Source organism: Rhyacophila brunnea, unplaced genomic scaffold (assembly GCF_057557595.1).
Source record: "Rhyacophila brunnea isolate RB1 unplaced genomic scaffold, BYU_Rbru_1.0 scaffold_8, whole genome shotgun sequence".
Classification (NCBI taxonomy): Eukaryota; Metazoa; Arthropoda; class Insecta; order Trichoptera; family Rhyacophilidae; genus Rhyacophila; species Rhyacophila brunnea.
This window is the reverse complement of record NW_028233350.1, coordinates 24,279,342-24,307,331: the sequence shown is the minus strand read 5'-3', so window position 1 is coordinate 24,307,331 and position 27,990 is coordinate 24,279,342. Positions and strand designations below refer to the sequence as shown.

The window sequence follows — 27,990 nt, the reverse complement described above, 5'->3', positions numbered from 1 at the left end:
TTGGATCTAAAGAAAAGAAACGAAACGAAGCTAACTTCATATTGATGGGGTATTATCGTTAGTGTCAAGTGCAGGAAAATAATATGTGTTCGCGAAAATTGAAGTCGGCCGTCTTTTGAAAAAGTCATAACGAGTCTTTATAAACTTACAGTATTTCCCGCAATTATAATATTAGTGTCAAAAACTTCCTCTGATAATCCAGTATAAAAATATTGTTTATCTCTCATTTATTTTCATTGTTACGTATTTCTTAACACTATTTTATCCTGAACTGTGCGCTCTGAAATGTCCCTAGTCAGCCTGTTCTCATTGTGGGTGTTGCATTCGCCGATTTTTTAATATGGTGTTATAAATTTGCGCGTATTTAGTTAATAGTGAGTTTTATAAACTAGGTAAATTAATGATGGAAGTTTCTAATGAAATTAAGGATGAAATTCGGAAATCACAGAATGACTTGAAAAACGCGATCAGAATTCACCAGGTAAGTTTTTCGTCCAGTTTGTTTACGGGCCTCGGCGTTAAAGTTTAATTTTTCATTATACTATCGTAAATGTAATTAATTGTGACCCGTAACAGTTTAATGTCACTGTAAACAGTGTAAACTCTATATTTTTTTGAAATTCTCCAAATTGTGTGTTAATTATTATTAGTATGTAAAAAGTATTGCAGTGCGTATTGAATAAAGTAACAAGTCGTATATTTTGCGTTCGTAATTTCAAACGTTAGTTTGTTATTTAACCAAGTATATTGTATTTTTTTAGGTTTGGGTCGGCCGCCTAAAGAATGATAAAAACGTAAGTAAAAATGTACTTTTCATACTGAATAATGTTCGTATTATTTTTACGATATCCGTGATTGATTTCCATTATTTTTTACAGAATGCAATTATCAAGTCCAAAATCAAAGAAGCTGAAAATGATATCCTCACTATCGGGTTCATGCAGGTGAGTGAAATGTCATTCTATTTTTATATAAATACTTATGTTTGTGTATATCTGAAAGTTACGATTGTTTTCAAATTAAGTTACGACGTGCGTTTTCAAAAGTATTATTAGACCTACAGAATATCCTTTGAGCATTCATACATTTAATACATAATTATAATGATTCGATAATTTTATCGACAAATTCCGTGGTATAATAGGTCGTATTCTTTGTATACTTTTCAACTTAATTATATCACAAACCAATGTGACGTTTGTATCTGGTTTTTGAGAGACGAAGTTTCTCCGCGGCAAGCATTATATTATTTGATGCAAGGTGGTTATTGATCTTATAATATAAACTTGGTAGGAAGGGTAGAATGAGAGGGTTGCTGACAGCTTTATGCGAGATGTTTCAGATTATTGAGATCATCCATTTTAACAAAATATTGAAGGTACAATATTATTAAGTTTCGTATGACCATACCTACATAGTTTCTACTTTATTCAACTTTACGATAGTCGACTGGTCCGTACGCTCGAATCATAATCCAATTATTATTATGACGAGGACAGTATGGTTTTAATTTTATGGGCGAAACAGGTTTATTTGGACGGCTGTGATGAACTTCATCAAATTAATTCATACAGGAAATGATTGATTTAATATGTAAAACACGAATATTGTGATTATTTTTTATCATTTACGGTAGGCAGATAGGTATTTGCTACTAAATAATATTTTACTAACATTACTAGGTACATAGATTTCTAATAAAACTTAAGTCTTTTGTGTATTTTTTATATTATTTTTTTATGTACGTAGGTATATTATAATTATGTATGTATGCATTATTACATAATACCTACATGGGAATGGAAACATTCGCGATCTGTTTTGACATCTCAGCTATATAATTGGATATAAAATTGTTTTAGATTTGTTCTTGACAACTTTTCCGTATGTAGCTGTTTTATTATTAAATTGTCCATACTATACGCCTATAATAATTTATTGATACTGTAACGTTAACTGTACTTTAATTATTTTGTAATATCAGTATGTATGTACGTATTATGTATGTCATTTTATTACGGTGATCTTATTTTCACAACAGGTAGGTAGGTACTTTGTTCCATCGGATATTGATAACGCCATTGTACCTATCTATTTCCGCTACGTAGTGGCGAGTGGCGCTAGCGGCGACCGAATTGGAAGTTACGCGGAAATCAAAATTATTATGAAACGGGTGTTACCAAAAAAGTTGATGAAACCTTTCTTGAAATTTTCACGTTTTATTTTGTACCTGTGTTATTTTTTTATTTAGAAAAAATCTCCAACTAAAGTAACTTTCGGTAGGGTTATTTTGATGCGAAGCGAGTTGGTATATCGATATTACATAAGTGTATAATATTATTAAGTTTTTCATTTTGATTAAATAGGTGATTGATGGCGTGGGATTTTTTTAGCTGCCGCGCTTTTATGTTAGGTATCCATATGCTCGTAATCGTTTAATAATTTAAAACTGTAACTTATAATGATCCTTAATACGCGGCCAACACGAATGCATGAATGTAAAATTTTAGGCAAACATGCTATTGTTATAATATTACATTATTATAGGTAGGTAGTAGGTACCTAAGTATATTAAATCTAAACTAAACTTACTTTTTTATATTCACTTTCTGGCTGTGACAATTATTGATTTTTTTTCCGATTGCAAGCATAGAGTTTTTAAAAATGTTTTTGAATTTTATTATAAAGATTTCGATTTAATTAATGACAACAATGGTACAGAAATGCGTGCTACCACTTCGGCGGACTTTCTTTGTTGCGTAATTGGGCCACCATTTTTAAAAAAATCAAAAGATATTGTCATGTTTGAATAAAATTAATAATATCTCGGCGATTATTACGATAAACTGAGTATGAAAACAATCTTGCTTTTAAAACGAGTCATTTAATGTACTTACTTATACTTTTATAATACTCACTTATTAATATATTCATATTCTTACGTAATGCCGAGAAGTAAGTGATTCCTTGCAATTTCAATAAATAAGTGAAATATATTTTCCCAAAAATATTTACAAACACATACTGCTCGACATTAAACAAACGGACATGCGACGATTTGCATGTTTTTGTACACATTCTTCAAAGATTTTTTTTCGGAAATTTTAGTTTTCTTTCGATTTTTGAAAATTTTATTCGAATGTTAGATTTTGTCCAGTTACGAGTCATTGGGTAGTTTTTGACAGTGGCTCCCCCATCCCATTCTTCAGATAAGTTTGTAGGTCTATATAGTAGGTACCTATACGTTTTAATTTTGATTGATATCATTATTTATTTAAGAAACCAAACATGGCTGCCGAGCTGTTAAATAGCTGTACCTACTATGTCAAATATTACCAGATAAGTCATTCAATGTTTAGGCAAATGGCGTTTACTCAACTAGTTAGCGATTATTATGATAAAATTAATATGAATAAATTACTTATAAGATTATTATTCAATATTTCGACCCAAACTCTTGATAATTCATTTGACATGGTTTTAAAAAAATCTGAACATTTTGATAACACATAAACGCGTAGGTAGGTAAGTACCTATATATTTCAAAATATTCTTAATTTTGATTTCTTCATTAGACATTCGATATGAAAGAATGTGTCTCGAAATCCTAGGACTTTTTGCATTCCACTGATGTTTTCACTCTCAATAATTGTATTACGTCCGTTGAGGAACGGAATCACAGGGTAGATTTGTCACAATATTGTGTTATGTTATTGGGTAGGTAGGTACTTGCTATCTATCCAGTACCATATTCAGAATCCGTGATCCATGGATCTGGACTCCGGAGTCGAGTGTGCTAACGTCTGATTCGTGGTGTATGCTAATTGTGAGATAATAATATTATGCAGGTACCTTTAAAGCATAATCTCAAAATGTGTCTACGACAGCGTTCTGAATCTGTCTTCTCAAATATTGTAAAATCAGAGTTTTATTTTCTATACCTGCTCAATGCTAGAGTGAATAGTGGGCCTAAATGGATCATGGGAAAATTAGTATTGATAATTGTCCACTCGGAACGGTGTAACAACCTCCTCCATCATCGTTTAGTAATAATTCGTAATGCCAATGATTGTAGTTCAATATGAACGGATTGTTACTTTGTAGAAATTCTTACCTATGTGATTGATGAGAAAATAATTAAGATACGAGGGTGGGTCAATAATTCCTTAGAAAAAAGCATTAAAACAGTTTTTATTTTTGTATTTTTTTTTTTTATTTCTCAACATAATCTCCTTGGAGCTCAATACACTTGGTTAGACGTTTCTCAATTTTTTTTAAACCGTCAGAAAAATAAGTTTTCGGAAGGTCCTCAAAATAAGCATTTGTCCGATCGATGACTTCTTCATTTGAAAAAAAACGTTGTCCACTTAGCCATTTTTTTAAGTTTGGGAAAAGGAAAAAGTCACTGGGGGCTAAATCTGGCGAATACGGTGGGTGGTCGACCAATTCGAACTTCAATTCTTCAATTTTAGCCATTGATCGTAATCATGTGTGAACACGGGCATTGTCCTGATGAAAGAGGATTTTTTTCCTGTTTAAATGAGGCCGTTTTTCTTCAATTTCGATTTTTAGCTGGTCCAATAAAGATGCATAATAATCCCCTGTTATTGTTTTTCCTTTTTCCAAATAGTCAACGAAAATAATTCCACGTGCATCCCAAAATACAGTAGCCATAACCTTACCAGCTGATTTTACGGTTTTCGCCTTCTTTGGACATGGTTCGCCTTTCGCAATCCACTGCTTTGACTGTTCTTTCGTCTCGGGAGTATAGTGGTGTATCCATGTTTCAGCTACAGTCTCAAAGCGACGAAAAAATTCATCCGGATTGCGTTGCATGAGCGACAACAGGGCTTTAGAGGCCACCACCCTATTGCGTTTATTGTCGACTGTGAGCAAACGCGGCACCCATCTTGCAGAAACTTTTTTCATGCCCAATTTGTCATGTAAAATAGAAATGACGCTACCTTTTGAGATCCCTGTAACCTCAATTATCTCACTCAACTTTAATTTTCGGTCACTTAACACCATATCGTGGATTTTATTGATCATTTCTGGTGTAGTCACCTCTACAGGACGTCCTGAGCGTGGTTCATCCTTTGTTGATGTACGACCACGTTTAAATTCATTTAACCAGTTATAAATAGTTGCAAGTGAAGGAGCAGATATGCCGTGAACTAAATCCAACTCATTTTTTATTTCCTTTGCTGTTAACCCTTTTATATTAAAATGTTTAATAACAGCTCTAAACTCAATTTTCTCCATTTTTTGTAAACAAGCAAATTTTTTTTTTAAATGTACGAGAAACACACAACAACCCGACCAATCTGATTGAAACTTCGCAGCATACTGAATCGGTAGTGCCGCTGCATGAAAACAAACCGCTTACAGTACTAGTCGCGCCACCTGTCGGCTTTTCTAAGGACTTATTGACCCACCCTCGTAGCACAACCCCCACGTAACTTGTGAATTGAAGTTCTGCAATGCTTATTTGCATCAGGCCGATCGATCAACTGTCGAAGTCAATATAATATTATAATATGTATGTATAATGCACTTTTATCACAGCAACATTACTACTTATCAAGTAGTTTCGTCGTTGTTATCGCAATCTATCTAAGAATAGGGTTACCAGATGTCTTCGACATGTTTTCTTTTTTAGGGCAGCAAGAATATCTATTTCTGATTCTGTTTAGTATTTTACTGAAAATTCCGAATTAGTCTCAATTGAAACATTTCAATGAATCACGAAATATTGAACATTTTTTAGAGTTACTAAATTATTGAGTTACTAATTATTACATTATTGATAGATAGGTATACTTTACCTATTGGTATTGTCAGTGATGCGCCAAGCGTAAGTGTTAAGGGTGTGAAGCACCCAGGCGGCAGGATTTACGGGGCGGCAAAGTTCACATAAAATTCATTTTAATAACACCTAATACTCGTTAAAATATAATATATTCAATTCAATTACGAAATATATGAAGTACCAACGTACTATGTTGTATAATGTATGTATACTATCGAAGGGAAAAATTGATCAAAAGGCGCCAAATTGAAGAGTTATAACGCATGGTACCTATATCTGTTCAGCTAAAACAAAAGATGAACTTATACCTACATCATTTTTATTGCTCAATGTTCAACCGATAAAGGGAATAAACAGATTGAACGTTAATTCAATGAAGCGATTCGTGAGAGTGAACAGCATTATAGAAGATTTAGTTGTGAGCCATTTTAGGAGCATCTTTTGGAAAATTTAAACCTAAAATTGACAGGGAATCTGAAAAATATCACGAAACAGACGACGAGTCGCTTGTTTCACCATTTATTATAATATTATAACAATACGCAATTTTATACTATTTTGATTGTTTTTTTGTATTATATTATTTCAGCTTAAAAGTATGTCCTTAATTTTCAATTCCCTTGTCAACTCTGCCTAGGTAATAACGAAAATTTTAGGCACATAACTAAATTTAAATATTCGTAATACTATACTATACCTAGTGGTTTTGTGTATTATTACTATTTTTATTCACTATTATTATTTTATTAGTATTAAGTACCTTTAATGATATTATGTGGGCATGCTTTTACGATATTATTTTATTTATTACAAAATGTGTTGATAACATAAATGAGCGTGTGAAACCCTTTTGTAGTGTTGTTTTTATGCGATAACTTGTGTACAAAGTTACTTTGCATCGATTATAAAGCTACAATTTATTATAAACATTGAATAATATGCTAGTCGGCATAGGTACTTTCTTGCAAGGCAACGGCATGTAATCGTATAGGTAGTAGGACTTACCTACCTACGCGTAGGACCACTAGGTATGCCATGCCGATATGCACGTCGGCTGTGTTCGCTTATTCTTATTATTATCATTACGGTCCATTTTCTCCATTCATGTTTAAATACAACGTTATCTTCCTTGGACAATGTAGTTTATCATGAAGGTATCATGTTAATAATTATTGTACGTATTACATTTCACCGTAGCACAGTTCGCCGTGAGCTTTCTTATCGGAAAGACATGACCGTATAGTAAAGATGAAAACAATACGCGTTCGTGTAGCATTGCAATTTTACCTAACCTAACCCAACCTAAATAATCCAGTATATCGGCTATTTGGCTATTTTCAAAATTTGTTTGCCCCTGGATTCCTGTAATTATATCTTAGTACTATACGATCCAAAGAGGTTGAACGGTGTTTAATATACGACCATATTATTATATTTCCGACCGGTGAAGTGTGATACGGCGCACTGCATACGTACAAATTTCCGGACACGTATGTCAATATCATGCACCAACAGGCAATATTCAAAATCATAATACATACAGTTTAATTGAATTAAAAAAAACTAACCAATGACTTCTGCAGTTTATATTATTAATTCAATAAAAACAAATAATTCGTATGACTGACAAAGTTTGCACTATTTATGTCGTATTTCCACAGCCTACCTCTACCCTTCGCAACTGCTATAAGTATAAGTATATAAATTTGGCGAAGGACACGGACACGCATTTTACAATACATACCTAGTTATTATTTTCTTAATAAATTGTAGATACATCTACATAATATAATAGTAATTCATTCCTTTCACTTCTCCAATTCCGCAACTGACGTATCACTGAATAATATAGGTACATTGTTGTTTTCATATTTGAAAATAGTTCCGAAGTCCTTAGGTCAGTGACGTCCCTAGATAAAATGCCGCTCCTAGGCAGCGCCAAAATGCCGCCTCATTTTTTTATACATTATTTTTATACATTATTTTTATACATTATTTTTATCATCCTTTCATGAGTCCAATATCTAAGAAATGTGTTGTATGGATACATTACTAACAAAATATCAGACTAATTATTCGCAAATCTGTACGTGTCGTTTCTGGTCACCAAGGATGTCGAAGGGCAACGGAAGTAAACTAGATATCGCGAACCCGATAAAACCAGTGCGCTGATTTTTTGAACGGAAAGATATTTTCATTATTCCAAATGATTTTCCTCGATTTGCCGCCCTTCGAGTAACTGCCGCCCCCAAGCGACGCTCAATGTGCCTACCCCCACGGGACGTCACTGCTTTAGGTGTATTCCCGAAAATCAAACTAAACTATTTCGTCAGACGGAGCGGCTTGAAAGAAATCCACATCGAGAACACGATTTTCGACAACTTACTATGTAATGTTGTAATATGTACCTAAGATATATTCAATAGTGTTGTCAGCAGTGACGTCCTTAGACAAAATGCCGCCTCTAGGCAGCACCAAAATGCCGCCTAATTTTTTAATATATTATTTTTTATTATCCTTTCATGACTTAATATCTTACTTTTAATCATAAATACATGGACTATTAATTAATAGTGTATTTATCAACTAATAAAATAAAAGAAAATCCTGGCATTTTTTGTTGTAAAGTCAGTAAATATGTCATCCAAATCTAATGCCATCTCTGCTTCAATAAACAATATTGCGAATCCACGGTTTCAGATATATTTAATTATATACCTGATAACTTCCAAAAGTCACGATTGACTGGCAAAATTATTTGGTTACATTTTAAATTAGATAAGCATGTACTTATCTATAATTCAAATATAATTCGCAAATTTGCACATGTCATTTCTGGTCACCAAGGACGTAACATCCAAGGTAAACAGAAGTAAACTAGACGACGCGAACCCGACAAAAAATACAGTCCTCTTAAACGTTTTATGTTAATTAATACATTTTGTTTCCAGCCAGTGAGCTTATTTTTTAAATGGAAAGATATTTTCCGTTATTAATAAGCTTAGGTAGCAATTTCTATATAATTATATACCTAATGATTCTCCTCGATTTGCCGCCCTTCGAGTAACTAACGCCCCAAAGCGACGCTCAATCTGCCTACCCCACGGACGTCACTGGTTGTCTGATGTTGCAAACTGTCATTAACAGAAATATGCTATATATGGTAAGAAAATAAGCTAGATAGCAGAATGAAATACTAGATTTTTTCAAAATTTCAAGAAAAAAATGTCTAGTAAATAGCATTTCAAAAAAATATGTCATAATTAATAAATTATTAACATTGTTTTTACAAGAACAAAGATATATTATAATATGTAGGTATAAAGTTTTATATTTGTTTGCAAAGCAGCGCAAGATACATAAAAAAGGAAAAAAAAACATAAGTACTCTATCTGCCTGAATGCATTGACTGCATCGACAAGGCTGTTGACAGGTGACACTGCCACCTGGTATTTTTCCTATTGAGATAAAGTACGTAAGACCAGCATATTGATTTTAAAGAAAATCTTCTCTATTTTTCTAGCTTTATTATGAGAAGCTTAAAGCTGCCTATGGTGTCGAAAAACTCTAGATTTAACGTGATTCGCCGGATGCGAGATGCAAACTGCCTATTCAAAAAAAGTCGGCCACGATGCACGGAGCACAAAATTGGAATTGGCTTACCCTACCGGGTGTGGTATAAACGGTACGGATCAGCGTTGCCAACTTAGCGTTTCCTACCTGATCTATCATTTTTGAATAGTCATCTACTAGTCCGATAAGAAGAACTATGCAATAACCGGAATTCACTGGAGTCGAAGTGCGATTAACTAAATATGAGGGGCTTGTTAGTTCACAGTTTTAACACGTGGACAACTCGTCGATAACCGGAAGTCGTTGCAGTCGAAGTGCGTAGGATACGTTGACAAGATCTTGTTCGACAGTAGCTTGCAAATTTTTCACTTGGCCGGCGATACACTAACTACTACTATACCCTACTTCAAAAATCAAAACTTGTTCGTCGAAAACATCGAAATGAAAATTTGTTCAAAATTTTCAAACGCCATTATCTTGGAACAAGGTATTTTGAGTTGTTTCCCTATAGAACAAGGGTATCGGATGGTGTTAAATCTATCATTTTTCGTTATCGCATACGGCTTCACACGTCTTATTATTACGAGAAGAAGTAATGTTGGAATATTATAAGTACCAGATTTGCTTGAAAATCAACATGTTGATCTTTTGTACCTACATATCTTAAGTATATATTTAAAAATAAAATAACTGTACCTACATACAAAATGATTTAATTTTATGACTAAACTTATTATATTAGTTGTAACAGACGAAATTTCTTTTGGATCTCGGTGATCTCACAATACATAACATAGGTACATGTGATTTTTTCAATTCTCAATAATTTACCCCGAAATGTAATAATTTTACAATCACATCATTTTTATTAACAAACAAGAAGTAATCTCCAGTAAATAATGCAATTATTAAGAAATATAGTAAGGTACTTACCACATTTCTTTCATAATATTATATTATTTATATTCTCTAAAGAGATAGGACGGTGACGATGCCTCTCTTTGATATTCTCCAAGTAAGAGAAATAAAAAAGTCTTTCATCGGAAACATTAAATTATGTAAATATACAAATAATTGTGAATGAAAAAAATATTTTGTCAATCAATTTTACAAAATAGGAGCATAACATGTTTATAGAGGGAAAAGAGACATATTACGCATTTTTCGATAAAAAATGAATAAAGATACCTACCGGACCGGACATAGACCTAAAAAAAGAAGACTTCTGGGAACCCTGATTAAATTTTGTCACGTAAGTGAGACGCGCAATCAATATTTGAGGACAGTCAGCGCTTCTTTTCCTTACTTTTAATCGCCCTAACGTAATATCTTCGCTTCAAAAATTTGGTCCATGGCGACTGGGTTTCACATTTCTTCATCCTATTAATCTGTTCTATGGTCATACACTAGAGTAGACGGCGTATGCGCCGATAGTATAAAATGGAGCAACTAACTTACTAACGCCTTACACAAATTTCGTTTGAAACTTTTGTTCGAATTGTGGGCCAAGTTCAACCGCGCGGCCGTTACATTGAAGGAATGCTCACTATGACCCCATTTTGTGGATACTTTTACTCTCTTCGCGAAATTTATTTCATTCATATTACTGATCTAAAATGCGCTATATGAAATTAAATTAACCGAATTTCTTTAATATAATTCTCAGCAATATTTATTTACGTAGCTATTTATATAATAGGTACCTACTTTAAAAAAAAATCTGCTGGCCATATTATCGTAACTGTAGATAGCGTGTCAGCTGATCTGATAACGTGTTTCCTTATTTTTTTTTAAAATACTTAAACTAAATTTATCTATGTTATGTTTGATATTTTCGAATACATTTGGGTTTTTGAATATGATTTGTAAATGGTTTTGTGTAAGTTATGGATTAAATACACTGGCATTAGGAGCTTACGTAGTATTTTTAGTTCACGTGATTCCCATTGGAATCGAATCGCTTTGATGTGAAATTTTTGTGATTCGAAAAAAAGGATTCGATTTTTATTCAAAATACGATATACCAATACCTAATAATGCTTCTTTTATTGGGAACTTCTTATGGTTTGTGTTAGCTAACCTAGGTAGTTCCTCGTAATTGAACTATTGGAAATCCGAATCACAATATTATGTAAAGTGGTGATTTTACTTTTGCGATCATCGCATGCGTATATTCGAATGGCAGTGATGTTACTAGTGCGATAATCGCAAGAAATTTCAATATTAATTTCAATTTTTTCATGCAATTATAAAAATTAAATCGATGTTATCAATTAATGCTAGTGATTTTACTTGTGCATGCGATCATCGCACTCGATCTACATTTTGTGTATTTTACTATGAATTTTTGATGAAATATGCGATACTGGATTTGAAATACCGGGATCCCGGTCGATTTTTGAACACGAAATCCTAGTATTGAAAACGCTGGAATCCCGGGATTAGTTTTACTATTATTTTAATCTGAAATCGCGTATTTCTCAGATTTGATATGTAGGTATAATTGAAAGAAAATAGGTAAATTCTCAACAAATCAGGTATAAAAATGTACGTGAATTGTAAGTTAATTTCTCACACAGTAATCGTATGATTATTAGATTAATTTTGGTAAATCAAATTTAATTTATTAGATACATATTATATATTTTTTTCAATTACCTAGTGGGTCATTTTAATATTTTTAAACATGTTTTTTATTTATTTTATACGCCGCATAGGTATCTACTTACATTATTCTCTTTCGTCATAATAATGGTAGGTTAGTTTAGGCCTTTGAGCTTTTAGTTTAGAGGTTGTTGAAACTGATTAGAAATTCAGATTGTTTAAATTTTTTTTTTTAATGTACGAGGGTGGGTCAATAAGTCTTTAGAAAAGCCGACAGGTGGCGCGACTAGTACTGTAAGTGGTTTGTTTTCATGCAGCGGCACTACCGATTCAGTATGCTGCGAAGTTTCAATCAGATTGGTCGGGTTGTTGTTTTTTATTTTCGTACATTTAAAAAAAAATTTGCTTGTTTACAAAAATGGAGAAAATTGAGTTTAGAGCTGTTATTAAACATTTTAATATAAAAGGGTTAACAGCAAAGGAAATAAAAAATGAGTTGGATTTAGTTCACGGCATATCTGCTCATCCACTTGCAACTATTTATAACTGGTTAAATGAATTTAAACGTGGTCGTACATCAACAAAGGATGAACCACGCTCAGGACGTCCTGTAGAGGTGACTACACCAGAAATGATCACTAAAATCCACGATATGGTGTTAAGTGACCGAAGATTAAAGTTGAGTGAGATAATTGAGGTTACAGGGATCTCAAAAGGTAGCGTCATTTCTATTTTACATGACAAATTGGGCATGAAAAAAGTTTCTGCAAGATGGGTGCCGCGTTTGCTCACAGTCGACAATAAACGCAATAGGGTGGTGGCCTCTAAAGCCCTGTTGTCGCTCATGCAACGCAATCCGGATGAATTTTTTCGTCGCTTTGTGACTGTAGATGAAACATGGATACACCACTATAATACTCCCGAGACGAAAGAACAGTCAAAGCAGTGGATTGCGAAAGGCGAACCATGTCCAAAGAAGACGAAAACCGTAAAATCAGCTGGTAAGGTTATGGCTACTGTATTTTGGGATGCACGTGGAATTATTTTCGTTGACTATTTGGAAAAAGGAAAAACAATAACAGGGGATTATTATGCATCTTTATTGGACCAGCTAAAAAACGAAATTGAAGAAAAACGGCCTCATTTAAACAGGAAAAAAATCCTCTTTCATCAGGACAATGCCCGTGTTCACACATGTTTACGATCAATGGCTAAAATTGAAGAATTGAAGTTCGAATTGGTCGACCACCCACCGTATTCGCCAGATTTAGCCCCCAGTGACTTTTTCCTTTTCCCAAACTTAAAAAAATGGCTAAGTGGACAACGTTTTTTTTCAAATGAAGAAGTCATCGATCGGACAAATGCTTATTTTGAGGACCTTCCGAAAACTTATTTTTCTGACTGTTTAAAAAAAATTGAGAAACGTCTAACCAAGTGTATTGAGCTCCAAGGAGATTATGTTGAGAAATAAAAAAAAATACAAAAATAAAAACTGTTTTAATGCTTTTTTCTAAGGAATTATTGACCCACCCTCGTACCTTTTTAATATGACGCTGAACGTTTATTATTTTTAAGGATTTTTCAAAAATCATATTCATACTAATTATTACAAATTTTTGTTTTTACCAATCCTAGGATTTCGAATACTTATGGTTTTATGTCGAAATCCCGGGTTTGTTTTCTTTATTTTATTGAAATCTATAATTATTGACACTTCATGAATGTTTACAAATTTTAATTTTATTTGAATTTTAACCAAGCTGTGGCAGGCCTTGGCACTGTTAACAACAGTAACAAGTTATCCTGGGATTGTAACCATCAGGGAACACAAGTATAATGGGAAGTGGGTTGATTTTTGGGTAAGGCTGTAACAAGGTTCAACTCTCAACTGTGGAGAAATATGGGATAAACTTAAACACGAGTTATAGAATATGTTTTAGTTCTTGTCTCTGGGTATATGGGAAATATGCGAAAAGTAGATATTTACCATTAGTATTTCATTCACTATCTTCAAGGTGAAGCCTTCACCTGGCTAAAAGATCAATCCTCAATAGAATTTTTATCTGGTTGTGTATCAATTTCATGTTTCCTATTGATTTTTTTTTTAGAAATCTGTTATCGATCGGCTGCGTCATGAACTGGATTTGCATCAGCGGAGATTGAAGATCCGAAACAAGCAAGTGAACTTGGAATCCGACAACCTGTATGTTGCGCAGCAGTTGCAAGATCACCAAGTCCAGCCGCCTAACAGAAACAAGCCGATATCCTTACTGAAACCGTCCGTCCTCAGTGAGATACATATCAAAACTGAGAACAACAATGTGAATGGCAACAGGAAACGCATAGAGGAATGCGACGAGCAGAGCGTTCGATCCCGTAAGAAAAAGGAGGCGGAGGAGGCGGACGAGGACAGCGAATTTATTCTGGCCACTGAAAACTTCTCATTGAAGGACTCGGGCGTTCGCCAAGATGTCGTGCAGGATCACCGGGCCAATTTCACCAATGTGCTCAACAAGACTAAGCAGAACATATGGTTAGTATTATTGATTGCTAAAATTAAACTAAAATTCAGTAAGTATAGTATACTATTGATTATTCGCGTTAATTAGGGGAGGAACGACACGTGAGGTGAAACCTCGGATAATCTAAAATTTAAATTTTTATTTTATAATATGACATGTAACTAGTTGGTTGTCAGGACAATAGTCCCTATCTAGATGTTATAGCGCCTATACACATGCATGGAATTGTGGCAATCGTGCTTATTTTAACTATCATGACAACTGTTAACACGTAAAAGTGCTGACTGTCTCACTAATCTCATTCTTCAAAAGTAAGCGAGACGCGAGGTTGTCATTTTATACTACTATCTGACAAGTTGTATTGAAAGTCGGTTAAGCTTAAAATGAGTTGTTCGTTTTTTAACGGCATGTTCGCCCCTATCGCTCTACTGCGCAGGCGCAGATCGAAAACAATCTTACTTGAGCGTAATAATAAATCATCACAATTTGGAAGCTTCCAAACTTGTTTGATTTATGCACGCAATCTTGCCAACTGCAGGATAATACATGTTTCCCCATATATATTCTTACTGTGCACAGTACATCCATGCACGTGTAAACGGGGTATAAAACCGGGTACTCATTAGTGAACCGTAACTGTAAACATTCTAGATACTGTAATCAACTCTGGATGTGAAATAATGATTTATAGGCTCGGAAACTTATTATTTGGCGTCCATACTAGTTACCGTATCTGCAACGGTCACAGTAACTACTCGCTAATGGGTACCCGGCATTATGTCTAGGCTTGCAATAGTATTTTCGTATATTATACTATGTTCTTAGTGTAGGTATGCAAAAGTACTGTCTTGGCCTTGCTCGCCCGGTTGCTCGGCATTTAGTTTTTATAATTTGATAATTTAATTTAAGGGGTCCATGTGTAGTGTGAAGGTCAAAAATCAGGAACTATTATCACGATGAATATTGTTATTTATTTCATGTAAAGTGTTGTGGATGCAACTAAATAATTGAAATTTTTAATTAATCTGGCATTTATGTGGTAGAATTACATCAAAATGATTTTGTTCATTATTGTCATGTTGATAAGGTGGGGGATTTTCCTTCTAAAAATGTGTTGGGGTCGATCATTTCCACAGCTAATGTGTAGATTTTTATAGATTTCAATATTTTGGTCTAGCAACATCACTCGAGTGGATCCGCCGAAGCGATCTCCGTCACCCAAGAGTTCCACGGCCTCACACTCGGGCTCCGGGTGCGACTCGTCACCCTCACCGTCTCCCGCCTCCCCCCTCCTGGAGTCCACGTCGCCCCCTCCACTGGGAGAGCCTGTCACTCAAGAGAAGTTCCTGCGCAGTTTGGGCCTCATCACCCATCGCCACCGACTTCTCCTTGAGAAGAAACGCAGCGAGAGAAAGAAGCGATCCACCACCAGCACCAACAAGAATGAGTTTGTTTACGGGAACTTTGAGGGACCACAGGTGACATTCTCTCTTCCATTATTATTCATTAATAATCCTGATCAGTGCCATGGACGAGTTAACTCGCGGGTACTTGTAAACGTTGTAACTTCTGAATTAACTGTTTGTGTATATTTTCTAAATAATATTCATGATTAGTGTAAAAATATTCACGAACAACTCTAGAAACATGTTGATTTGGTAAGTTTTCACAAATATTTATCATTTTGTTCCTATTTCATATTTTTTCACATCACAATATTTATAATATATTGTTATGATAACATTTGGATGAATTCATTGAGTTTTTAAGCAGTGAATTATGATTGTGGAGAATAAAGCTGCAATTACATTATGATCACGTCACGTACTGTCATAATATGTTGGTACGGTGACAAATTTAGTCTATGGTTTCGTCATTCCGCAGAATATTTTGAATGATCACTATCACTATAAATTCAATGATGGAGAGTGCCAACTCTAATGCATTAGTATATTGAATTGTTATTCATTATTCATGCTAATTTCAATTAATTTTGTTTAAAACAGTTTCTACGTGTGCCTATGTTAAAATTACTTGCAATATTGCATCCATAGATAATCGATAAAAAATATTTTGTAGATAAATGAATATTTTTTAACTATTATCTACTACAGCTTGGATTAAGGAGGTTTTAATTGCTTTTTAAAAACTAGCAAACACTATCTACAGCTACACATTGTAGTCTTTAGTTCAATGAAAACATATTCGCTTGTCTGACAAAGTTTAGTGTGCACTATTATATCAGATCATAACAGCCTACCTCCACCCTTCGGCACTGTAAGGTTGTAAGACCACCTAATTATGGACAGATTTTAATAAGTCAATAATTATTGTACAATTTTAACATATCTATGTTTGGGCGTATCTGAGCGTCTGTAACCAGTGTTACATGTTTAATGGCTGTGGTTATAAACTTGAAAATCTTTAGTTCTGTTGTGGTGATGTCATTTCATTGTGATTGCAGAAGCGAAAGAAGAACAACTTCCCGTACCTGCAGCAAGCAGTGGCGCCGCCGCAGACTCGTGCGCAGAAGATGCGGCGCCAGCAACTCGCCACCGCTGCCCCCTCTTCCTCCTCGCCCCCCTCTCCACCCTCACCGCTGCCTACCTCCTCCTGCAGTGTGTGGCCTTCCACGGCCATTACGCTGCCCAGCGGCCTCACGATCGAGCCCGTCCTGTCACCTGACCCCAAGATCTGCTCCGTCTGCAGGCAGAATGGTAACTTGACACCTTAAATATCAATCATAATTCGTGCAAATTCATGTTTTATAATCTAATTGGCTGCCATTCTGATAGAAAAAAAGTTATCAAAATACTGAGTTGACAACTGCAAATTATAAACTGATTTGAGAACAGTTTGACATATTTTTATGCACATGTGCAAACCCAAAACATTACTTTATGAAAATGTAATATTGTGGACAGCCTCTGTAATTTAAAAGAAATCTTCTTTTTGTTCCTGTCGTATTGCGAATGGAGATCTACAAGGTCCTAAATATTTGTCCTTGGCGAAACAAAAGTAACAATGTTGACCATGTCCGATCCTAATAAGATCATATGGGCATCCACAGGGTGGAGGTTTGTATTAACAGATTTTGTTTTTACGACAAATAAATGTCACCCACTTGCTCACCTATTAGGTCCATACTCTGACTCATACACAAATTGAAAAACAATATGTGTACTTGCCAGACCCCGGATTCGAACCCGGGACCCACGATGTTATAGGCCGACGCTTAAACCGCGCGGCCATTATGATAATGTGACAAGTAACAATGAGGCAGTTTAAAATACTATTCCTCTTTTGGGTTTGTCTTCTTAAGGATGACCACTTAGAACTTTGTAGTATTAGGCTCACGATATGTCTCTTGCCAGTAGACTGACAGCATTCTAGGCGTTCGAAAGCATTCACATACCAGTGTAAGCAGCACGTAAAAAACAAATGGGCTCTCTTAGATGAGTCTGCTCATACAAATTTCATTCCCAAGAAAATTGCGTGAAGTGCATTAGATAAATACTACACATACTACATTGTAATAATGGTCATTATTGTAAATCCACATTCATATCTTTACAGAATTGTTATCCTATTCTGCTAATGCGGTTGTAGGTGTTCTCTTAAATATTGCCACATACACAGAAAATGCATTTGTATGTACTTAGTTGAAAAATTGTCATATTGATAATCGTGGAAGAGCATAATAATATATGAGTTGCCTAGAGTCATAACTCACATATTCCAAAAATCGAGTTTTGAGATAAACGCAAAAAACCACCAGAGCACTGTTTTTTGTAATTAGAAGAAAAGTATTGAACTCCCTTGAATATTAATGAGTGAGTGAGTCAATTTACATTTGTTTTTTAAATATATATAATACTCACTTTCCAAAATGGCGAATTTGGTTGTCCCATTTTTATACTGCAATGAATCAATATGTTCCTTCTTTCTTTTTTTATTCATTGTTTCCAACCATTAAATCAGCGTTGGGGGAGCAATAAGCGAATCACATAGCTATGAATGTAGATCACTGACAGAAATTTCCAAAATTAAATCCACCATTCTACCGTATCATACGATGTGCAGCCTCATTCCTTGCTATGCACTGTGAATGCTCACGGTAAGAATAACCTACTGTTTTTTCTCTCAATCTTTAAAGTATATGTCTGGAGTCGCCTTTAATATGTGGTAATGTCATTTATCCAGATGCTCCATCTCTGCTTGTGAAGTGCCAAAGTTGCGAGAGCTTCTTCCACTCTAGCTGCGGCTCTAGTTGGAGGTCTCGCTCCCCGAGTCGCTCGCGCAGCCCCTCTGACCCTCCTCGCCGACCCAAACGGGTGTTGGGCTATTGCCCTGAATGCGGCGAAGAAATTCGGGATCCTGTCACCGCCACCATGACTGTCACTACCAGCCGTTACTCCAATGCCGAAAAAGAAGACTTGGTCAAAGGTTAGAGATCCATTCCATTCTCTTATTACTTCAAAACTGTTTTACAGTAGATTTAAAATAAGCCATATTATTTTTGTAATTTGGTAGTTATTAAAACAATTAGTATTGTACTCTTGTTTTCATAAACAATTGTCGCAAATGTTGCACTGGTTGCACTACACCGTTTAAGACCCTGTTCATTCAACAAAACTGCATACGGCTGTAAGCCACATGGCATACATTTGGGTTCATTGAGATTTTGTACATAAGCATTTGGCCGTGGCCATACACCGAATGCCTCTTTACCATAAATTGAAAAAAACCGATTGCCAAATTTGATAGATTGCAACTGACAGCCCGCGTTTGTTGTTAATTGTCATACCTAGTTGTTTTCTTCCGTGTTTCATTATAATTGAGTGAATTAGTTTGATTATTGTCTAATGGTATATTATCTATTTTACAATTCGTGGGTCGGGATGTGTAGTCAGGTAAGTCACAAAACAGCAAAAATGAGATATGAATGCCACTATACTAAAAAAAAAATAATCTTTCGTTCTGTGTAGTCAGATAAGTCGTACGTCTCACCATTAGCGAGATGCATTTTCAGTCAAAACATATTTTTTATTTTACGGGGTGTGTACACAGTTAAGTCACATGTGTAGTCAGATAAGTCAACGTTTTGTGTGACTTACCTTACTACTCATGGTTGGCTTATCTTCAAACGTCATACCTACTCCATCATGTTCTTGGTGAATCTAACGAATTTTTTAAGATATTTTGAGAAATTTTGAAAAAAAAATAACAACAGAACGTTAGTAAAATAGTCATATTTTAATAAATTATGACTTATATAAATAAGTGTGTGTATTATTAGTATATTATAAAAAATATACCAAATTTATCGAATTTGATTTATTTAACTCTAAAAACACGTAAACAATATCCAAACAAATAATCTTGCTTCTAGGTTCAACCACATACTCCAATAACTTGTATGTTGACGATTCATAATATGGTAGCATAAAACATCCTGATTTTAATATTCAAGAATTATTAGTTTAATTTACCAACATTGAAGAACCACACCCTTCATGCTTAAATAATGCTTCCACGATTACACATCACAACATTGTTTTAAGCTATGACCCTCGTTCTCGATTCAGAAGAAATAATCACCAAAAACGTAACTTAAAGAATGATACAAAAGCCTCCAGAAATGATAAAGAAGTTGCACGAATTACTGGCGAAAGTTACAATGTAGGTACCTATAATGAAAGTTATGAATATGGAAAAAAGTCGTATCAGACAAAGCGAACCAGGAAAACATCATTTTCGCCAAGTAACAGTTCAATATTACTTGACTGTTGTTTACGGAAACCAATTTGTAAAGGTTGTACATTAAAAACATTACGTGAAAGTCACAATTTTTTTGGACATGTTTTGAAAAAAAAACGTGCGACTGCTTCCGGTATACTCATTCAAGAAGATGCAAGAGGAAAAATATCCCTAAAAACAAAGATAGCGAACAAGATAGGCAAATAGCAATGACACATATGTGACTGTCAGAAAATACTTACCGCCACATTTGACAATAACTGTGATGTATTCTCAATATTTGAAGAGTATTAGCTGTAATCCCATCAATATTCGTTTATACGCAGAAATATTCCATGGCATGAACTTAACATTCAAACGGCTAAATAAGGATACTTGCCAAAAATGCGATAAACTTATGTACATATATACAAATTAAGAATTCCACCGATGATGAAGAATAAAAATCGTGAGGAATTGAAAGAGCATCATATCATGACGAAGCTGACTTTGCATATTCAGCTAAGAGTTGTGATAAAGAGTACTTGCAAGATTCCTCTTGCCAAATTGTAACATTTGACATGCAGCAATGTATGCCCACACCAGTTGTTGAAAGTTCCCTGGCTTTTTACAAACGACATTTTGACAGTGCACGATTGTGATAATAACCAGGGATATTGCTTTGTATGCCATGAGCTCTTGCTAATAGAGAAGCTAACGATATCGCTGCATGCCTGTTCAAATACTTAACCAAGGGGATACATGATAATATTAAGCATGTGATCATGTATTCCGATAGATGTGCGGGTCAAAATAAAAATAGCCACGTAGCTGTAATGTGCATGATAGCAGTGAAACATTCTGAGACTTGAAACAAAATTGATTAAAAAAATTTAGTCCCTGGCCACACACATATGGAGTGCGATAGTGACCATCGCATACTTGAGAAGAAGAAAAAGACATTTTGGTGGAACGATCGAACATCCTCATGATTGGGCCAAATCAATATGCGAGACTGCAAAGAAAAATCCTTTTCAAGTCACTGAAATAACTCGTGCAGATTGTTTTAACTACTTGTATCGTATAGACACATATGGGAATAAGTTTGTTTGGAGAGATGTTAAGTGGCTTTAATTCAACAAACACGAACCGGGAATAGTGAAATTTAAAAGAACTCTCGACGAGACGACTGCATTTTAACAAATTTCATATATAAGACGAGACAAGACGAAAGATTTGATAGACTTACTTCCATACATTTCACCTTATTATAGAGAATTTTATGAGTCACTTGAGACATCTGAGACAGTCAGGGATATTTAACCTGATACAATTGAAGAAATCCGTACTGAAGTTTAATGATAACGATGAACCTTTATAATATTCAGGTGTGTGTGCCTTTTCACTACTTAAATAACATTAAAGTAAAAATAAGTTATAAAAATTCTAATTTTAAATTTATATAATATTTTGTTCAATAAACCAATAAGATTTATGTATAAAATGTGTGTTTTATTGCTAATATTAGTCGGATTTACATGAAAAAATAATAATATTACTTTGTGCGTAGTAAGGTAAGTCAATCATTTTTTGTGCAAATCCAGATAAGTGAATTCCCTTTTTTTTAAACCAATTAAATTTTAATGAAACAAAATAGTTAGAATACTTCTAGGACATATAATTGAAAGCCAATTACATGTACTTTGATTTGTTACTCATAAAAAAACATAACTATAATTAGGGGAATGTGGGGAATTTTTTGAAGTTTGTTTTTGCTATATCTCAAAATGACAATTTGTGACTTATCTGACTTCACATCCCGACCCACGAATTGATCCTATACAGTACTCTCTCAGTAATCCGCCACCCCAAAAACCAGACACGAGTCCAATTAGTGAAAGCCGCGGATTATAGTGCATACATACAAAATATGATAAAAATTAAAATAGGTATTTCGTAAAAATAGTTTAAGAATTTATTTTTAGAAATTTGTACTAGCAAAATACGGTGTTATTTATAATCAAAAATTTACTAAATTATACATATTTATAAACTAAGTTTATTAACTAAATATTAAACAGTAAATTACTTGACACAACCAGTTGCTCAGTGAGGCAGATATTCTTGAATGGCTTTGGATTCCTGGCTTTCCCTATGACCAAAAGCTTCAGTTGGTGTGTCCCGGTTGCATTGGAGCACGGCATAATTGTGATGTCGTCCTTAGGCACTTTCCTCCCTGGTACATTACTTTCTTCGTATGAATGTACGTTTTACGGAGAAGATGTTTCCAAAATAATCCCGTCTCATCTGCGTTGTATACTTGTACGCGGTGGACCACTGAATTTGACAATCGAATACCGGCGAATTATAGAGTTTGATTCTGTGCTTTCCGCTAGTAAAAATAACGGCAGATTATAGTAGTTGTTGGATAATCGAGCGGCGGATTACTGAGAGTGTACTGTAATTGGTGCCTCATTTTATTCAATCATGACTGCTTTATTTATATTTGTACTAAACTTTGCTTTCGTAGATGAAACTAATTTAAAACGACGAAATTGTCGTAAAAGCGATGACGCTTTCGTATTCAAGAGTTTCCTTAGTAAATACACATATCATCAGATTATGTAATGAAAATCTAATTAATATATTATATTATATTTTTAACTACTCAATTCATATTGTCGGTGTTTTGTAAAAAGGGCGAATCAAATATTTTTGGCGAAATCGAGATTTTAATGAAAATACAATATCTACCCCACTAGCTTTGTTGTGTAAAAACGGCGAATTTGTATCTCCACAGGAAAGTACTTAAAAACGATAATCGACTAAAATTAAATTAATTAAAATTACGAAATAAAAAGCAAATGTGACATATTGGGCCTTTTAAAATATTATATAATAATACCTATTATAATGACAGTATTCTTTATAAGCTTTATTGTAAACTTGTTAGATATTTATAATCATCTACAGGTAATAAACAAATAAATGTCAAAAGTTAAAAATCCTCCTCCTGTAAAATAGCATTTTGGTTGATTTGCCCTTTTTACAAAACACCAACGATATGATTGTGCTGGAATTGATTTATGCATAATACATGGTATACTATCATGATAAGCATTTACTTTTATTTGTTTATATTTCACGTTAACACTTTCAGCCCCGGCAGGTTTTAATAAAATTTACCCCTATTCCCGGGCAAATTTGAGTGAAATTGGTTTTTTCTAGTAAATGATATAATCTTGGTTTATTGGCTTATTTGTGGGAATATTTAAATAAAACTTTCAGGAACAATCAAAAACAGTTTAATAATTACGAATAGTATGGTATTTCTGCCAGCAGATGCCTTTGTGAAGAGGAACATCACACTCTTTACAAACGTACCGAGTCTCACCCCGTTTTTTATTTTTGGCACATACCTTGCATAGCCTTGTTGGGTATGCCTTTTTCTGCGTCGCTAGAATCGCCTGTAAGGTATGTCTGGACATGTCTCCAGATAATCTTGCAGGCGAATCCAGCGTCACATGACGCCTCGGAGCCGGAGAAGATGAAACATCGGTACCAAAAGACATTAAATAAATTGAATATTCTACCAAAAACCTTTAAATGCTAACTTACGACTAGGGTTACATTTTTTAAAAATCACAAAAGCATTAAATTGGGCACACATTAGGAGCCAGAAAAACATTTTCTTCGTCCACTTCACCGTCTTCCGGTGAAGGTTATAATATGAGAGAAACTGGTCTGCACGATCAACCCCTCCCATATATTTATTATACTCCACGACAGATTTGGGCTTCGTTACAGGCTCATCTTTGTAATTAAGGCCCAAATCTATCATGTCGCCGGAATGGATAGTTGAGATCATCCTAACTATACGCTTATCTCTCCAAAAATGCAAGAGGATATCCCCCTTTCGACAGATAACCGACTCGCCCTTCCGTAGGTCTTCGGTTAACAGTTTGAATTCAAGCGGAAGACCTCTATTCTTGCGAATAGTCCCACAGACTCTAATGTTTTTCACCAGCAACTCCTCAGCCAACCCGACGCTATTATAATAATTATCCATGTAGCAGTGGTATCCTTTGCCGACGTAATTATGCAACAACGTATTTACAGTGTGTCCCAACGTACTTCCCTGACAGTGATAAATTAAAAAGTCGCATATATAGCCGGACTTGGCTTCGCATAGCATGCGGACCAGTATGCCGTATTTATGAATTTTGTCAGGGTTGTACGTTCGGATGTTCAGTAACCCCCGCCAAGGTACCACTGCTTCATCGAGAGAGAGTTCCTGCTGTGGAGTGAAATATTGGCTGCAAAGAGGCTGAAAATGGTCGATGATTGTTTGTATTTTATAGAGTCGTGTGGCGTTGGAAGGTCGCGTCAGATTATCGTTGAAATGAAGCATCTGGAGGATTTGCATAAACCGATTCCGACTCATGGTTTTTCCAAACCAGGGAGTTTCAAAGTAGGGACGAGTCGTCCAGTATTCTCTCAACGTGGACCTCCTAATGTGGCCCATCATAAATATTAATCCTAAAAAGTTCTTCATCTCCCTTACGCTAACATCCTTCCAAAGTAAGTCTTTTCTATTACCACTAATCTTATGACTATTTTGTCTATAATATAAGTTCGTTTGATTCACTAATAAATTTAAAAAATTGACGCTAAAAAACAGTTCACATGCCGCTTGAACAGAATGAACATCAACATTGACTTTTACACCTGGTTCAGCAGTAAATGGTCCAGGTGCTGGAGTGTAGTCTTCTGTTGACCACGGTTCACTAACACTGGCACTAAATCTCGCATGTACTCCACGGCTGCCTCTGGGACGACCGCCTCTGGAACAACTGCCCCTACTTCCTCTTCCACGCCGTCCACCCGCTCGACCTCTGGTTTCTGTCCGAGATGGGCCAGGGAGTGGGTCCTCGGGCGTGTCGACTCCTGACACCATACTGGTTTCATCTAGCACCTCTGCAATGCGGTTAATGAAACCGTTGAAGTTGTCCTCAAAGTTGCTCGAGTGGCCGGCGGTGAAATCGGTGATGTCTGCGACATCGGTGGTGGCATCCAGTGGAACATCTGAATCAGAGTCATATAATAACTCGAATGCATAATCCTGCTCTGAGTCATCTGTTCCAAAGGCCTCCATTTCAGCGTGAAAATAGGCCGGAATCAAAACAAAATTCCACATTAGTAAACAGAATTTTGAATGTTGGGAAAACACGTGGAATTAACTAAATACTCATTCAAACACATATAATTATATAGAATATTCATAATAATTCAATATTCTAAGCTTATAAAGTAATATATCGGCACATTATCAAGGGATTGGTAAATAATGAGAACATTAAAACTTTGCGTTCGGAAATTTTGACAGTAAAATGGCGTATACGAAGAAACACGTAAAATTAATTTAAATTGCTAGAAACCATCAATAAACATATAAAATATCATAAATAAATTATTTCTCTTACCTTATTGAATCCTTTTTTTGCTTATTTATATAATTTTTGTCCTCTGGAGTCAAATCGGTTGGTTTGGATTAGCTGTAAGCAACAAAGAAATCGCCATTAGTAAATGAATTTTGAATGTTGGGAAAACACGTGGAATTAACTAAATACTCGTTCAAACACATATAATTATAAAGAATATTCATAATAATTCAATATTCTAAGCTTATAAAGTAATATATCGGCACATTATCAAGGGATTGGTAAATAATGAGAACATTAAAACTTTGCATTCGGAAATTTTGACAGTAAAATGGCGTATACGAAGAAACACGTAAAATTAATTTAAATTGCTAGAAACCATCAATAAACATAAAATATCATAAATAAATTATTTCTCTTACCTTATTGAATCCTTTTTCTGCTTATTTATATAATTTTTGTCCTCTGGAGTCAAATCAGTTGGTTTGGATTAGCTGTAAGCAACAAAGAAATCGCCATTAGTAAACGAATTTTGAATGTTGGGAAAACACGTGGAATTAACTAAATACTCGTTCAAACACATATAATTATAAAGAATATTCATAATAATTCAATATTCTAAGCTTATAAAGTAATATATCGGCACATTATCAAGGGATTGGTAAATAATGAGAACATTAAAACTTTGCATTCGGAAATTTTGACAGTAAAATGGCGTATACGAAGAAACACGTAAAATTAATTTTAATTGCTAGAAACCATCAATAAACATATAAAATATCATAGATAAATTATTTCTCTTACCTTATTGTATCCCTTTATTGCTTATTACTGTAATTTTCGTCTGAAAAATCAGTACATAATTCGGTAAAGTCACACGAGAGAATGATCAAAAATGGCGTCTCACAATAATAAAATTGTGATTTTTATTTAATAATATCACAGAAGGTAAAACAGATATCGATATTTTATCTTTACCAGTCGGTACTGAATTTTATAATCTAACAGAATATGTCAAATGTTTTCGTTGAAAATACATAGATGTCACAGTAAACATATTTATTTAAAAACGCGCAACAAAACGAGGATCCTCGCGCGCGGTACTCAGCGTAATTATTTATATAACGAGGATTCTCGTTTGCGGTACCGAGCGTGTTAAGAATAGTAATCATGTACTTCTCAAGAGATTTCCTATAATATAATGTAATGATTATATTTATTCAATACTGTTTATTCGGCATTCGGATTATCTGGCCATAATATAAATCAATAAAAATAAGAAATAATAAGTACCTACATGTAATAGTGATATTAATATATTTCATTGCCATTATATTACTACTAGGAGTATCTAGCGGCAAAATACGAAAAAATATGTCGTGTATCGTTTTTGTTTGACAAATTAAGCATCACATAGACATCAAACTTATCAAAAAGTGACCATAGAGAAAAATATACTTGTGTTTTTTTAGGAGGAATACTTGACTCAAATATACGAGCATATCGAAACACTATTAATTGAATGGAGCATAATTGAACATGACGGCACCTGAGTATACAGACTCGCACGCAGTTGGGTGAACACTTGACTAGTTTGTACATGTTAATAAACGGTTATGGTGTAAGGTAGCACGATAATAAAATAAATGGCATTTGACAACCTATTTCGGTGGATAGCCTATCGCCTAAAGTCTATCGGTTACGTAATACAATGATTATTCATATTTGTGACTAGAAGTTTGTTCATGCTTATACATGTGCTTACATAAATTGCACAGAAGAATGAGAAATATTTATTCATGATGTAACTGCTTTTATTTGTTGCAGAAAAATTAGTGCAGAAAAAACTTCTTCAGGAGCGCAATAGGCAGCTGACATGCGAGCTCAGCAAGCTGGAAGCGAGAACGGACACACTCAAAGAGAACATGGACCTACACAGTGCTGAGAAGAAACATCTGCTCTCCAAACAAATCGAGACGCAGAAGAACTTGCAGAAACTTTTAGACTTTGTCGGTCAGTTCAAAGAGACTTCCATCAGCGTCCGATCTGTGTCTGTCGCTGACAAAGATTCCTCTAGGAGTGAAGACGACGACTATCTTAATTAAAGACTTATTTTTGTGTATAGTTCATGCAGAAACTCCTCTACTTACAAATAGGTTAGGTTCTAACATATTCATTATTGCCAATACTACATTAGGGCTCTCCTTTTTCTTTTTTTTTCTCCTTAATGTTGGAAAGGACATTTCTTTTAGCACTCTCAGTGTCTTCTTATTGGTTATGATTTTAATGTTAAGTATTAATG

General features: G+C 34.6%; 1 protein-coding gene across 1 annotated transcript; it reads left to right on the top strand.

Moving 5' to 3' along the window:
* The first annotated feature begins 38 nt into the window (after nucleotides 1–38).
* Nucleotides 39–27,937, top strand: LOC147064064 (uncharacterized). Its single transcript, XM_085958929.1, has 8 exons — nucleotides 39–481; nucleotides 762–794; nucleotides 879–944; nucleotides 14,095–14,519; nucleotides 15,686–15,986; nucleotides 16,973–17,225; nucleotides 18,712–18,954; nucleotides 27,516–27,937. The coding sequence occupies exons 1-8, from the start codon at nucleotides 401–403 to the stop codon at nucleotides 27,791–27,793; spliced, it is 1,680 nt and encodes a 559-aa protein (XP_085815055.1). The 5' UTR covers nucleotides 39–400; the 3' UTR covers nucleotides 27,794–27,937.
* The last annotated feature ends 53 nt before the right edge of the window (nucleotides 27,938–27,990 follow it).